General features: G+C 37.8%; 1 protein-coding gene across 1 annotated transcript in view; it reads left to right on the top strand.

Annotated features, from left to right (window-relative positions):
• The first annotated feature begins 606 nt into the window (after positions 1-606).
• LOC144645253 (uncharacterized) overlaps positions 607-15,382 on the top strand; it is a 55,364-nt gene continuing 40,588 nt past the window's right edge. The window contains exons 1-6 of the mRNA XM_078504740.1: positions 607-992; positions 5,280-5,379; positions 6,974-7,135; positions 7,717-7,794; positions 9,095-9,162; positions 9,318-9,443. Of these exons, the coding sequence (XP_078360866.1) occupies positions 5,286-5,379; positions 6,974-7,135; positions 7,717-7,794; positions 9,095-9,162; positions 9,318-9,443 (528 nt within the window). The 5' untranslated portion in view covers positions 607-992; positions 5,280-5,285. The remainder of the gene's footprint in view (positions 993-5,279; positions 5,380-6,973; positions 7,136-7,716; positions 7,795-9,094; positions 9,163-9,317; positions 9,444-15,382) is intronic.

Here is a 15,382-nt window from a genome sequence, read left to right as displayed (position 1 = left end):
CTTCAAACAACAACAGAATAATTTCATTCGCAATGCGAGGTTTACAAAGCGATTAGACCTTGGAAAGCAAATGTACCCGACTTTGCGACCGAAATTCTTCAAACCGTATGATAGGAACACGCTGAAACTCGGCACAAATCTTTGCAACATCCTGTTCTAGCTGCAGCTTTAAAAAAATGAAAAACAAATCGACAAATTTTCCGCAATTCTAAATAACGTCATTTGTTTGATATTTTCAAAAATTCGACTGAAAACCATCCATCTTTATTGACTGCTAACATTCGATGTATATACACGATCTTTTTAACTTTTACACACAAGATTAAGGTGACATCAGACTCAAAACTGGCTGGTACTGGGTTATTATAAGTATCAAATTTATGCGACGGTCAAGTCAGACGCATAACACAACAGTTCTTAAAGGCAAAATAAAGATGTCGCTCGTTCAGGAAATCTACGGAGTGGATTTTCCTGTAAGTTGTTGTGAGTAAACTTCAACTGTTTGGCAGCGTTTTGGGGTAATTACAGAAAAATTCACCGTGGCATTTTCAAAATAATCGCATTTTATTAAAAACGAAGGCTTCCAAAAATAGCTCATAACTTTAACAAATCGCGTTTGATCGCCATAAAATTTATCATTTTATATAATTAAAGCATTATTTTTTCAGATTCTCAAAAATCTAAGCAATCGCTTCACGTTTTCCCGTTTTAAAACGCGCTTAAAAAAGGGAACTGTCAGCCTCATAAATACCCGCGGGCCACCTTAAAGGTTCCCCGACACTATACCCCGGAAGGTAAAGGATGTTGTATTGTATTTGAATAACAGAGACACTCGGCGATATTGGAACACTTTTGACCGCGAGCTAATTAGCAAAACAAGAAACAAAGACACGGAAAAAACGTGCAGACACTCACAAGCCTGAATTATCACGATGAAGCAGTTTTGCTTTGGATGATGCCTGCGTTTCAAAGTTTCACTTAAAGAAAGGTAGGTAAGTTTTTTGTGTTTGAAGAATTATTTAAAGGCTGCCCCTCATGGTTGGGAATAACAGCAACTAAATATCCATTATTAGCAATATTTGTTTGTTGTGTGGTAAACAAGAATCGATTGCGCCAATGTTATTGTTGCAGTTCACGAGCGATTGTTTTTTAGACAAAATTTCGCTTCGAGTAGAAGCCGCCGTAAGGTTTAAAAAGTACGTCAATCTGTCGGTTCAAAATTCCTAACTTCGGCTCCACCAAGAGAAAAACTGCTTTCATAGACGTAAGAACTTTTTAGAGTGTTTCGGTCGAGCACAATGTTTCAAAGATGCCATTCACGGCAGACAACAGACCTTCAGCGCTTGAATTTCTACAGGTCTGATTTTGCAGGAGCTCAATACTAGAAGGCTTGTTGCAAGGACAAGTCGCAGCGACATGAAGAAGGGACAAAGTCCCAACATGTAGATACACAAGAATCATGTTGCAGCGGCAAGGTCCATTGAGCACAAATGGACGTGTGGAACATGTCCCTGCTACATTCTGGCGTGTGTACACACCGTGATTTTGCCCCTGCTCCAAGACGCTGCGATAGGTCCCTGCGATATGTCCCCTTCAGTGACAGCCCCAAAAGGGACAGAGTAACGTTCTCTAAGGGGATAACTAATAATGTGCCCTACGACGTTGTTATGGGCACACATGTGAACGCTTTAATGGATATGGCTGTTGATCTCTATTTCAACGTTTCTTTTAAAGTCAAGGTTTGGAAATTAAGGATAATCGCTTCTTTTACAGATCTTTTAGTACAACTTCGTTGAGTTTGTTCTAGTTGATATCGGTTGATATGCAGCTATGAATGTTAAAGTAGCTAACTTAAGCAAAATTTACAGGAAGAACCTGAAATATTCCGTGCATTTAAATTCAATTCATTGAAGTGTAAAGCAATTTATTATGTTAGTGATAACATCACTTCACTGTGATTGACATGAGCAGGAAAATTTATCATAAATTTGTAATTTGCACTGTATGCAAATTGTTGCGCGCGCGTAACTTTCTCTGCATGATTTCGACTGCTCTTTATGTAAAAAATTCTTTTAAGGTGGCTCGACCCAGTTTTTTTCTAGCGATACCTATCATCTTTGAAACCCTTATACTTAAAGGGATTAATGTCAATGACATATCCACTATATCACATGAATTACACATAGACTGAACTGCAATATGATATAAATTTTTGGGAGATCGAAATGAATATCACGTGACGATGACGTCACACAGGTTTTTGCTCTGAATCGAATTTTAGCCCGTAACCGCATTTTCTCTCAAGATCCTTCACTCTACGTATACCTTGGGTGTTTGCCTTCAGCTCTGCGGAGTTTCATCGAAATCTACAAGAGGAATTTTGAAATATCTTGGAATTTCTTTTTAGATGGTATAATTTATGCGTAAAATAAAGACAAGACTTCATATAAAGAAATTTGCTCCTTTTTTGATGTTTAATGAGAGTCTTTAGCCCTCATTCCTTTTAGAAATGTCCCATATCCGATATCCAAACCGTAAGAAGTAGGTAGACTTGCGCGATTTCAAAAAAATTTGAAATATATGAATCATAGTGAAGCTCAATGTTTAGCTCTATTTACCAATTTTACGCCTACTTTCGCAAAAAAAGCGATTTTTTTTAAAACTCGTCGATGAATTTTCTCTAAAATTTTTCAGGGTAGCAACTGATCAGTACACTACACAATCCCTAAATTTCATGCTCATTGAAAACTTCTAAGGTTGTCTAACATAAACGCAAAATTGAGTAAATATTGAAGCGATCTCGTAGTTTTGAATAATTTTGTGCTCTGGGATTTCCTATTGTTTCGAGTTGAGCACAACATCGAATTCCTGTGCACCACGCGTCAAATGACTACGCTTGGCTACCTTCCGAAAGCTTTCCGAAATCTTTCGGAATATGGTAATATTCTCGAGTTCAAGTAAACAATAATGAATAAATGAAACTCAAAGCTGGTTATGTTTTGACGCCATTCCAGTCATTTACAAATGACTTGACAGCGTACTCGGAAACTTACCTCGTTTACACTTTCTTTCTTTTGATGTTTAAATCTCTTAGGCGAAGCATTAAGTACGTCGGCCTTTTTTTGTTTTGCATTTCTTGTTCTTGGCATTTTTAACTTTAAACTCAGCCAAGACGACGACCACACAAGAAATGTTTTGCGTGACAATTTCTTTTCCATTGTTTACTTTAAAACGGACCATATTTCGGAAAGTTTTCGGTAAGCTTTCGGAAGGTAGCCAAGAGTAGTCATTTGACGCGTGGTGCACAGGAATTCGATGTTGTGCTCAACTCGAAACAATAGGAAATCCCAGAGCACAAAATTATTCAAAACTACGAGATCGCTTCAATATTTACTTAATTTTGCGTTTATTTTAGACAACCTTAGAAGTTTTCAATGAGCATGAAATTCAGGGATTGTGTAGTGTACTGATCAATTGCTACCCTGAAAAATTTTGGAGAAAATTCATCGACGAGGTTTGAAATAATCGCTTTTTTGCGAAAGTAGGCGGAAAATTGGTAAATAGAGCTAAACATTGAGCTTCACTATGATTCATATATTTCAAATTTTTTTGAAATCGCGCAAGTCTACCTACTTCTTACGGTTTGGATATCGGATATGGGACATTTTTAAAAGGAATGAGGACTAAAGACTCTCATTAAACATCAAAAAAGGAGCAAATTTCTTTATATGAAGTCTTGTCTTTATTTTACGCATAAATTATACCATCTAAAAAGAAATTCCAAGATATTTCAAAATTCCTCTTGTAGATTTCGATGAAACTCCGCAGAGCTGAAGGCAAACACCCAAGGTATACGTAGCATGAAGGATCTTGAGAGAAAATGCGGTTACGGGCTAAAATTCGATTCAGAACAAAAACCTGTGTGACGTCATTGTCACGTGATATTCATTTCGATCTCCCAAAAATTTATATCATATTGCAGTTCAGTCTATGTGTAATTCATGTGATATAGTGGATATGTCATTGACATTAATCCCTTTAAGTATGAGGGTTTCAAAGATGATAGGTATTGCTAGAAAAAAACTGGGTCGAGCCACCGTAAGCGCTCGCCTAAAGACTAATGCAATTTTGACAGAATTTAAATAATTATTACAAGTATGAGTTCCACTAGCATGGCCACATAGAGTCAGTTTATATTATGGTTAAACCTTTTCTGTTTCTCTTGCACTGTACCAAGGTTTTAAGTTTCAGAAATAAGAGAAATTTGTCTCGTATACATGAAAATTAGTTGAGTTATTAAAGAGGAGTTATGGATAAATGATATATAAGGGTGTGGGAGTTAAGGGTGGGATAAAATAGAGAAGAAAGTGCAAAACTTTGCGGCTAGGGTTGCCACCGGAACAAGGAAATTTGATCACATAACCCCTACGTTAAAGCAACTCCATTGGTTGTCGGTTGCTTGGCAGCTTGAAGTCAGAGACGCTGTAATGGCTTATAAATGTTTGCACGGACAAGCCCCAGCATATCTGCGCAGCAAATTTATTGTTAGAACTGACGTCCATTCTATCAATACAAGACACACAGAAACAAGTTGGATGTCCCGCTATTCAAAACAGCTACCGGCCAGCAGTCATTTGTATTCAGAGCTACTCGGCTTTAGAACGAACTACGTCGGACTCTAACAGATGTTAATAGTTTTAGTATTTTTAAGGATGCTATAAAACGTCGCGCTTGGAAGAATTTTATTGAAACATAGAACCCTTTTAAACGTAACCCTTTATGATATTTAGAATGATTTTATTTTTTAGCTGTACATTTTTAATATTTCGTTGTAATTTACCCTGAAAAACCATTTTTGGAGAGGTGAATAAAATCTTATGTATGTAATCTTATCTTATGTAAGAAAATACTTCATATACATTTCCAAAGCTTCCCACAATTAAATAAGAGGCCTTATGATAGTTGAACAATAATTTGTAGTGCGCAAATGCAATTTAAATATGCGAAATCCGACAAGCTTTTATTAGTAAATGATAAATGGAAAAGTAAATTTCCTTGTGATTTTATTAGGCCTATAAGTCAGTGCAACAAAGCTCGAGATTCAAATCTGACTTGGTAAAAACCCGGGTAAAAACAGCGCGTCAGGACTGATATGCTGATTATCCATCTGGTATATGCCTGTTCCAGTGTGCAATAATTGATATTGGATTTTTATTTTCAAGTACATTTTACATCAGTAACATGAAACATTGAGATTTTTGCGGATTTTCAAACTGCAGGCAAAAATGGAAACAAATCCAAACATCAAAGATGTGACTGAAAATGACGTCACTCCACCTGCTAAGGAAACACTGGATTTTAATGACGAAATCCTAACAGGTGACAGTAAAATGTGTATAAAATAATATTTATTGATAGCAAATTAAATGATTCAATCATACCTGAATAACGATTATTATAATATAATACGATATGATATGAAATGATATGATATATGATATATGATAATATATGCTAACATACCGTAGAATTCCGGTTATAAGCCCTGGGCTTATACAACTTCGTAAGGGGTTTTGGGTGGGCTTATAAGCGGAGGGGCCTATATCCGGGAGGGCTTATAAGCGGAATGAAAAAAACGTTTCAAATCGACCCATGGGAGTGTTGATGGAAATACGTTTTTAAGTTAAAAACACATAATAAAGCAACATTTAGCGCTATTTAGTACTGTCATCTGGTAGAGGGGGGCTTATATCCGGGGGGGCTTATAACCGGATGTATTTTTTTGTTTCCAGGATGATGGGCCTATAACCGGGGGGGCTTATAAGCGGGGGGGGGGGCTTATAACCGGAATTCTACGATATAACTCCAGTGGCGGATCCAGACCTTAAACTAAAGGGCCCCTATTTCGTGTTTCGTGTTTCGTGGCATTTTAGGGACGGCTCTGACTCGTGTACGTATTTATTTCAAAATAAATTCAGTGTTTTTGCTACAGTACACTGTTTGCTTTGACTTGTCACGTATTGACAGACATGGTTCGAGTTATCGAGGGCCGAAAAATTATATAGAAAATGATCTGAAGGGAAACGAAAATTGGTTCGAGTCAGCGGGAGGTTCGCCGTTATCGAGGGTTCGAGTTACCGAGGGTATAAAATTACAGTAAATGTATGACGGAAATCCAGAGGAAATCGATTTTGGTTCGCGTTAGCGCGGAATTCGAGTTAGCGAGTGTACTGTCCGTGGTTGGATGGCCACACAATAGCACTCGATTCACTTAGAACTCAACATGTTTAATAACACTCGCCATGCTACTCAAAGATGGCTGCCAACAAGAACAAACCATAATGTTTTGCGGTTTACAACATACGCATACATGAAGTACTAATACGCGAACACTACAGCGAGGGTTCGAGTTATCGGGAGTCGACCGTTTAAAGTTTCATAATTGCCATTTCAATTCGTACTGACCAAACTTGCATCCCGTAAAAAAACGTGAAGAATTACAGTAAAGAGAGAGAACCTTAACGTATCACTTTTTTTCAGATACCTATTAATCTAACTCAAATTGTACTCGAGGTCGTGTGATTTTCTATAATTACAACGTAGATTTAGGGATCTAAAACGTTATATTAAAAAGGCGAGCTCGCAAAAGACTATATCGTTCAACTGAGAAGAAGCAATGTTCTGTCATGTTATAATTAAACTAATATCAAAAAATGAAGACTTACTCCAAGGCAATGTTGTTTAGTTAAAAAAAAAAATCTTTCCTAAGATGAAATCTTATGAAACTTTTCTGTCCAAATGATGGCAAAATGTGGCAAAAAAAGTGTACAGACGTTTTTTTTGTTTCGATATTCCTTTAGAAAGGAACAAAAAAATCTAAAACTGCAAAATGTAAAATAGTTTAGAAAAGGTATAGCACTTGTGCATTGTGCGCAAACGATCAATGACATTCCATGCTCCTTGATCATTTTAGCACAAGCAGAGGCTTACAGAAATCAAGGAAATGAGGAATACAGAAAAAGAGATTTTATCAACGCCATTCACTTTTACACAGAAGGAATTAAAGTGAACTGCAAAGATGAAGAACTGAATGCCAAACTATATTGTAACAGGGCCATAGCACAGTTTTATTTAGGTGAGAACTTTCACATTCCTTCTAGAACGTATTAATTTCTTGGTGTTCGCCCTGTTTTAAAGAGGCGCGTGAGTTCAATATCTGTTTTAGTCTTCCCAAACGGAAGCCATTCATGGGTCTTATTAGAGAGAGGTGGGGGATTAGTTTTAAGGGTAAAATTAAAAAAATATAGTGGACTTTTTTGATGTTCTGATGCTGTTTGATAACACATTTTCGCAAAATAGTAACCAAACAAAGTAAATGAAGTTGTTGAAAGTGTAATGTTACCTTGATTTCTTCTTGACGAATTATTGTCATGATTCACCATGTACGGGGGGGGGGGGTGTTAAATAGAGAAGGGCGGCTTGTTAAAAAAAAAATTGAACTTCAAGAGGAGGGCTTATGAGAGGGGGGAGGCTTAAAACAATGGGAAACTTAATGCAGCATTACAATAATTGCAGGAGCCTCCTTAGTCTACGTTGCAGAGGAACTAAACCCCGGAATATCGAGGATTTTGTGACACGTCCGCCTGCAACGCAGGCTAAAGCCTCCTGGTAATTGTTATTTCTCTGTCACTTTTGTGCGTTTATTTTCTTTTACAGGAAATTATCACGAATCACTTAGTGATTCAAAAAATGCCACCGACTTACAACCAACTTACGTCAAGGCGATTGTGCGAGGTAAAAATTGACCTGATCATGAATTGGGAAGACAACGGTACTGCATTGTCTTGTCCAAGTGTAGCTTAGGGCTTAAAGGGACACAGTGTCGGGGATTTAAATGCTTTTCGGTAAAAAGTACTAAAATTGGCGTACAGTTCTTCTCATACATGAAATGCACCTATTACATCAAGATGAAGATATAAAATATTTTTTTTGTTGAAGGAAGAAGGGAGCCATAATAGTTTTTGGTCTTTTTCCATTCCACAAGTAGTCTAAAGGACAAAACTTGAAAAAAACAGCCTGATTTTTTTCAAGTTGAGATCTAAAGTTCCTGATGGCATCACAATAATATCTCCTGGTTATCGCTTCAGTACACTTGCATGGTGGTTTTTAACATAATTAATTGGGCCACTATTCGTAGTTTCCACATGTCTTTAGGCTCTTGAGGTTTTGAAGTGAAACTGGTGACAGTGTCCCTTTAACATTTCATCTCAATTAACACCCAATTTCGGAAGGCGAGATTTCCATTCGTAAGTGTTCTCGGGATAGATTTAGTGGTGACGTGATTTGTCTAAGCACGGAAATGGAGGGACTGGAAGCAATTTATTGGAAACAAAAGTTTTGTCGGGAAAAGAAAAACGTTTTTTAACAACTGGAGCAATTAATACATTGTATTGTTTCTGTGCCATGTATTCCGCTTGGCTAAACTGAGAAACCTTTCGTCCGTAGCAATGCGTCTAGAATGTTTCCTGTTTAAACCAGGACTTTTCATGCTACGAAACTTATGAGGAAAACAAAGCCAGTCAATAATCCGCAAGATTTTAATGTAGCATTTAGGAGGGAAGTTTATGGAATCTTTTAAGTAAAAAAGTTGCCAGTTTGGGAAACACTACGCAGTTGTGCTTTCTTTGCACTGAAAGTCTTTTTTTAATTGTTTGAGCTTGTCAGAAACACGCAGTTGTGATTAATCGGGTAAAAATTATTACATCGGTGGATTAAGCACTACATGCTGCTCTAAATGTAGACTTTCTCAAAGTCCTTCGACGCGCGGTTTAGGTATCGCTTCGCTTATCAATAGAGGGCGACTTGGTGCAAGTCTACTCTAAATGTAGACCCTGTAAAAGACCAAACAAATATCGCAAATTAAACATTAACATGCAGTGATGCGATAGTAATGATTGTATCCCACGTTCTTCGCTTTAACACAGGGTTCTAAGAAACAGAGCTGTACTTTCATCTTACCTAGGCAAATTTAATAACTGTGCAATAAAAAGTACATAGTTTAAATAAATTGTATTTTTTTATGTTTTGACATCAGGAGCGAGTGCCTGTGTTGAGTTGAATCAGTTTGAAGAAGCCATCACGTGGTGTAACAAGGGATTAGCAGTATCCTTTGAAAATACCCTGTTACCCAATGTCACACTAACCTACTGGTAATTAATTTAACCTCTGCGCGCTATATCAATTCAAAGGTACACAATTTTCAATTTTTTTGCTGAATGCTCAGTTTTTGTTATTTTAAATCACTTGACTCTTAGAAGCTTGATAAAAATAACAAGGACTTGTTGGATTTAAAGAGCAGGTCTGTTAAGGCTGTAAAAGAGTTACAACAAAGCGGCAAAGAGGAAGTAAAGGAAGAGTCAGAAACTAAACCTGAGAAAGGCAAGGTAAAGTAGATACAAAAAATACTCTACAACAATAAACATTGGTTTTGTTTTGAAAACAGTGTTAACTATTGCTTTACAGCAGATTACCAGTGGAATAGAGCCTTGTTAGCTAGTGAAATACAGCACTTTCTTATTAAAGAAATCATGTAATATAGCTTGTATTTAATAGTTGATTACAATGTTTCGTTCTGGTAACGACAAGGCGAGAAATGAACTTTATAATTTTATTAAGGATTCTGAACTGAACTTCCAAATTAACGATTCGAGTATACCCCCTCTACTAACAGGGTGATGACGACACTAAATCTGTCCAAACCAATCCTGTGAGTGATAACGAGACCACAGAATCTGCTGCGAAAGTACTAGATGGCAAATACGTGAGTTTAAGAGGTAGGTAAAGCTAAGCCATCATGTTTTCCTGTTTTAATTTTTTCATGAGGCCATCCCAATAAAATGTTTCGTTTCCTATCGCCCCGTCTCTTGTGATGGTGGGTCGGTCGGTCGGGCAAAAAAAAAATGAATACTTTAAGGAGTGTGGGTTCATTTAAGAAGGCAGGAGATGCAGAACGGAAAGATTTTGTTTCAGCCGATCTCGTTGAGAATGTTTGAACAATCGTTATGCCCTTGGTACGAAACAGCCTTTGAAAAACTTAGTATCGATGTTAAAGACAAGGACATCACATCATACCACTTGTTGTTAATAAAACAAGATCGTGTGCTTGTAAATTAAAGTACTTGCCTCTTTGACTGGTGAATCTGATTTTTTTTTTACATTTCGAAAAAATGGGTCGGTCGGGCGATGGGAAACGAAACAAACGTGAACTTATAAATGGATGGATGCATGGATGCCCACGATCAAAAAAAAAAACAACAACAGGAGAAGTGTGTGACAGCGGACCGCTGAGGGAACAACAGGACACAGGAACAGCGAGGATCGAAATGCACCAATCACAGCTGTTGAAAACCAACCAATCACAGCGCAGCAGCGTGCTTTATAAGTTCACGCACAACCAGTCGACCTTATCGCCTGATGAAGACTAGCAGTGTGCAGTCGAAACGTCGCGATCTCCATCACACGTGACTACGTCGTGAGACAAACGAAAAATACTTTATTAATGTTTAATTTATTAAGAAACGTTCTTTAAGTCATATGTTATTGAATGTTTGAACTACAGATTGCCTTGTAGCATTTTCAACTGCCAAGGTCTACGTAGTCATCATACTCATAATCCTTCTGGACTTGGTCCCAGTCAAATTGCTGACAAGCTTTACTGGAGTTAGGCATTCAGGCGTCTTTTGGCAAAAACACGTACATGTACCGATTAAAATAAAAGACTGATCGAAGTCTACCTTCTTGTCTATATTTAATCATTGAACAAGTGATGTGAAAAACGATGTATTATCGAAATCTCGGGACTCAGAGGACTGTTAATATATGAAAAGAAATAACGAATGAAATCCACTACAATAAATTTAAAATGTCTAGAAAGTAGTTGGGAACTAAATGTATGCATAATAAACTTTGAGTTAATAAGAAAATCGTGTCAACTACAAGTTCAATAGTCGGCCATTGCCCCAATTTTAAAAACCGAAAGTTGCAGACTTTGTAGTCGAAATTTCCTGGGGCTTTCCTCTTGCGCAGTAAAGAACAGAGGTTCCGGGCTCAAACGATCCCGGCGCAAGGAATGATTAGCTTAGCAACCATTTCTGTGCCTCTGCGCACCCTCCGTATCCAGGCACCGCAATGTTGTTTTCCCTTTAAAAAAGGCTTAGGTGCACCTCCCCCCCACCTCCCCCTTCTCAACTCTATTGCAATCCTCGTTTTGTTATGGAATATACTGATTAGTTTTTTCTTTGGTTGGAAATTATCAGGATTCACTGAGTGATGCAAAAGCTGCCACTAAATTGCAACCAGATTTCATGAAGGCGATTATACGAGGTAAGATCAGTATTAGAAAACGCTGTTAGCTCTGGTTCTGATGGGCCACTAGCCTCGACAACAGGCTTTACCTACCTACCTTCCCTTCCTCCCCACTCCACCCCTAAGAGAACCTGCTCACTGGCTATAACTAACGATAATGTTGTCTTTCCTCGTTATCAGGAGCAAGTGCCTGCGTTGAGCTGAATCAATTTGAAGAGGCCATCTCTTGGTGTGATAAGGGATTAGCCGTATCCTTTGACAACATTTCTATTAGCCACTAACACAAATGAGTTCTATAATGGTACCTGATACGACAGACGCAATTCTATCCGAAGCGTACGCTCGAAGGAAGCCAGCTCAATATAGCGCTGTCAATTACAAATTCTTCGGTTGCGTTCATCGACATCTCACTCAATAACCAAACGTTAAATAGTATAATCGTAAATAGAGGCCATTAAAAACTAACTAGGGAGCTCTACTTTTACGCCTGCCTAAATCTACATATTACCACCTGATTCGAAAGACCCAAATTCATTCCGGCCATATCGTACACTATTCAGGTTCTTCACTAAGAAGAAAGATTTGAAACATAAAAAAATCAGGTGTAAAAAGAGACTCGGACATGGCGTTTGCAATAATGGTGCAATGCTCTACCAACTGAGCTATCAAGTGAACTGGGAGCTGGTCACTTTGTGTCTTCGAAGTTTGAAGATATAGAAGTGAATGTATTTGAACCGCGGGTGTGTTGAAAGATGCCAAAAAAATAATAACATCGCAGTTATCTTCTTTCGCAGCTCTTTAAGGTGTGTACTTAATTGCAATGGCATCTATGTAGTAAACCTTTCACCCGCAGCCGTTCAAATAAACGACATTTCATATATTCACTTCCATTAGGGCTTGTAAAGAAAAAGGTAGAGGGACTAAAGAATGTTAATAACCCCCGGTTATTCTCCCCAGTCTTTGTCTTTATCCCTTCATCTCGCAGGGTTACCTATCTGGGCGCGGGGAGGGGGGTGGTCTCCCATGTGAAGGGGCGGGGATGGTCGTCCTGGTGTTAGACTATTCACAGCCCTCTAATTTTACGTATTTTTCGATCGATGAGCGCACTCGCACTCGCGCTTTTTTGCGTTGAAAAATAAAGAGGCTGTGGACAGTCTACCCGGGTGTAAATTACGAGTTTTGGTATCACTTAGGCTCAGGACAGAAGGCCAATGTTTTTTCCCGTCGAGGTATTGTTTTTTAGGGCTTCACGCAAAGAAACAAATTTCCTCGTAGATGAAAGCATAATGACAACGTCTTTATTGTTTGATTCAGAATGTTACAGTTCGGAGTCGAATAAAGCTTAAGCCATACCCTAATTGGTCTCCTTTAGATGATAATTCAACATGTTCAAATTTTCCAACTAGCATGGACGTTCTCCTTGTATTTCATACAGCTAATTCGAGAAAGGTTGTCGGAAAAAAGCGAAAAGTGCACGCGACAAGGCCGAAAGGTGGTCTGGGACATGCCAGGAGGCCTTTTTTCTGTAGCTTTACTTTTACTGTCGCATGTCTTTGAGTTTTGAAAATTCTTCTAAATTAAGCGTGGCTAAAAGTGCCTTGTTTTCACATACGCGTTTGTCGTGTCGCCATCTTATTAGTTTTTAGCACGTGTAGTAGCTCTCTACTTCAACCCATCCTACCTTTCGGTCTTGTCGCGTGCACTTTTGTGCTTTTTTCCGACAACCTTTTTCGATTTAGCTGTATCTGCTGAATATTTAGTTTTCGAGTTGTGTTGCAGTTCTGTTTAAAAGTTGTCTTCTTCGTGAAAAATGATTTGCTGGTGGCCATTAAATCTTACATGAATATGCCACTTCATTAAACTGTCCTAAATTATTTGTTTTTGCACAAATGGCACGTTACATATCTTGACTGCTTATTTGAAGATTGACAAGTATAACAAGCAGTTGTTGGACTTAAGAATCACGTCAGTTCAAGTTAGAAACACGTTACAACGACTCGATGGACAGAAAGCAAAGGAGAAGTCTGAAAATGAAACTGTGAAAGAAACGGTTAGTATAATGCATTAAACTGAGATTCAGTCGACAAACAGAGGTTTTTTTTATCGAGCGTAGGGCTTATTGGAGACGCGGCTTATTTTAAGGTGGCTCGTAATAGTTGAGTCAGAATTAGACAGGCCCGTCTTTGGTATACTGTCACAGCTATACCAATAACGTTTTAGCACAAAAGTAAACAAGGTTTACCAATGAACAATTTGAGGTCATAGTAACGTCAAAATCTGCTTCCATGGCAACCTCAAAAGAAGTTAAAGATACACTATTTTAATAACTCAAATACAACTCGGTGAAAATTCTTCTTTTTGAAATATTTTTATCCAACCGACAAAATAAACATTTTTGCAATTTTTTTTTAAAAAAAAACTCTGTCAAAAGGATTCGGAGCTACGCTATTTTTTTGCATAAATATAAGGTGGCTCTGAACATTTCTGACAGAATTTTTTAAAAAATTGTCAGATCGTTTTTTTGTCCTTAAGACAAAAATATATGAAAAACAAAAGCTTTTATCGTCTTGTTTCAGAGTAATTAGCCTCAAATTACCAAAAATAAGGTATCTTTGACAACTTTTGTACGAATTTTGACGTCACAGTGACTCCAATTTGTTTATTAGAAAAACCTATACAAGGATGTTTTGAAAGTTAAACCTCAACATTACAGGTGAAGCAGCAATAGAATGCCAATTTTATTGCTTTAGCGCTGTTTGATAACACATTTTTACAAAATAGGAACAATAATAAAAGAAAATGTGGTCAATGAATTCCTTTTAAAGCGTAAAGTTGCCCTGTTCTTTGTTCACAAATCGTCATGATTTACCATGTAGGGAAAGGGGGCGTTAATTAATTACAGGGGGGGGGGGGGGTTACTAAAATATGGGACTTCTAGAACGGAGGGGGTACATAATAGAGCTTTTTTCGACGAGCAGTTACCAATAACAGTGTTTCTAAGTGAGGTCCCATTGTGTTTTTTGTCCACGAGAATGAAAAACATTAAAGTCCCACACCTGGTATTTTAACAGAGTTATAGCAATAGTTTTATATTTTTGATTAGGGAGAAGCTTGTATGAGCGCGTCTAGCCAGTCAGAAGACTTACCATACATCTCAGACTGGTTTGCAGAACACTTCCCAAGAGAGCGAATCAGAAATGCAGCATCAAACAAAGACACGGTAAGAGCTGGAAGAAAACCTCAGGTACTACATTAAATGGTGCAAGAAACCCTTTCACTCTCTATTTGATGTTCACCTAAAACATTTTCAGACACTCAGCGCTTTTCAAATAATAAGCACGACCATATTTGGAATGCAAGAATCCTTCCGATTATAAGTCCACCGGCTTATTATTGAAATTTTCATGTTGTTCTTTTTAAAAGGAAGACTACATATGACATAATCAAAGTCGAATGGCTTGGCTTGTTCATCACACACTTTTCCCTTGATGTGAATTTGTGAATGATTAACTGAAGATTTGGTGGCCATTTTCGTTTGCTTACGAAAACGCTCTCGATAACTAATAACGATATTGTTGTTTAAATTGGTCATGCATGAGCAATGTGTCAAGCACAATTCATACCATCTGATAACCAGATCATGTGAAGCAAGGACAATTCGTGCCCTTCACTCTTTTGACTCCATCCTGCATTCGTACTCAAATTAGTTTTGTCCCGTTACCAGATTTGTTTTTCACAAGTGGATTTGCTTGTAGGAGCTTTGACTGTAGAAAATGAAAATTGAAGAAATTGGAAGTAAGACATTTTCCTTTTCCAACAGGCGGGTGCTTCACTTCAACAAACAACAGAATGTTCCACACCAAGTCTTCTATTGCCTAAACAGTTTACACAGAGATCAAATGAAGATACTATTGACTACTGCAACTTACTCCTTAGCATTGCGAAAAAAGAAGGAGACAAGATTGGTGAGAGAGATGCGTACTTAATCCTCGGCAATGCTTTCGACAACCTTGCGAAT

This window comes from Oculina patagonica, chromosome 3, assembly GCF_052425735.1.
Source record: "Oculina patagonica isolate OP01 chromosome 3, crgOcupat, whole genome shotgun sequence".
Taxonomy (NCBI): domain Eukaryota; kingdom Metazoa; phylum Cnidaria; class Anthozoa; order Scleractinia; family Oculinidae; genus Oculina; species Oculina patagonica.
The sequence above is the reverse complement of the archived record's forward strand: the minus strand, read 5'-3'. Positions and strand labels throughout refer to the sequence as shown.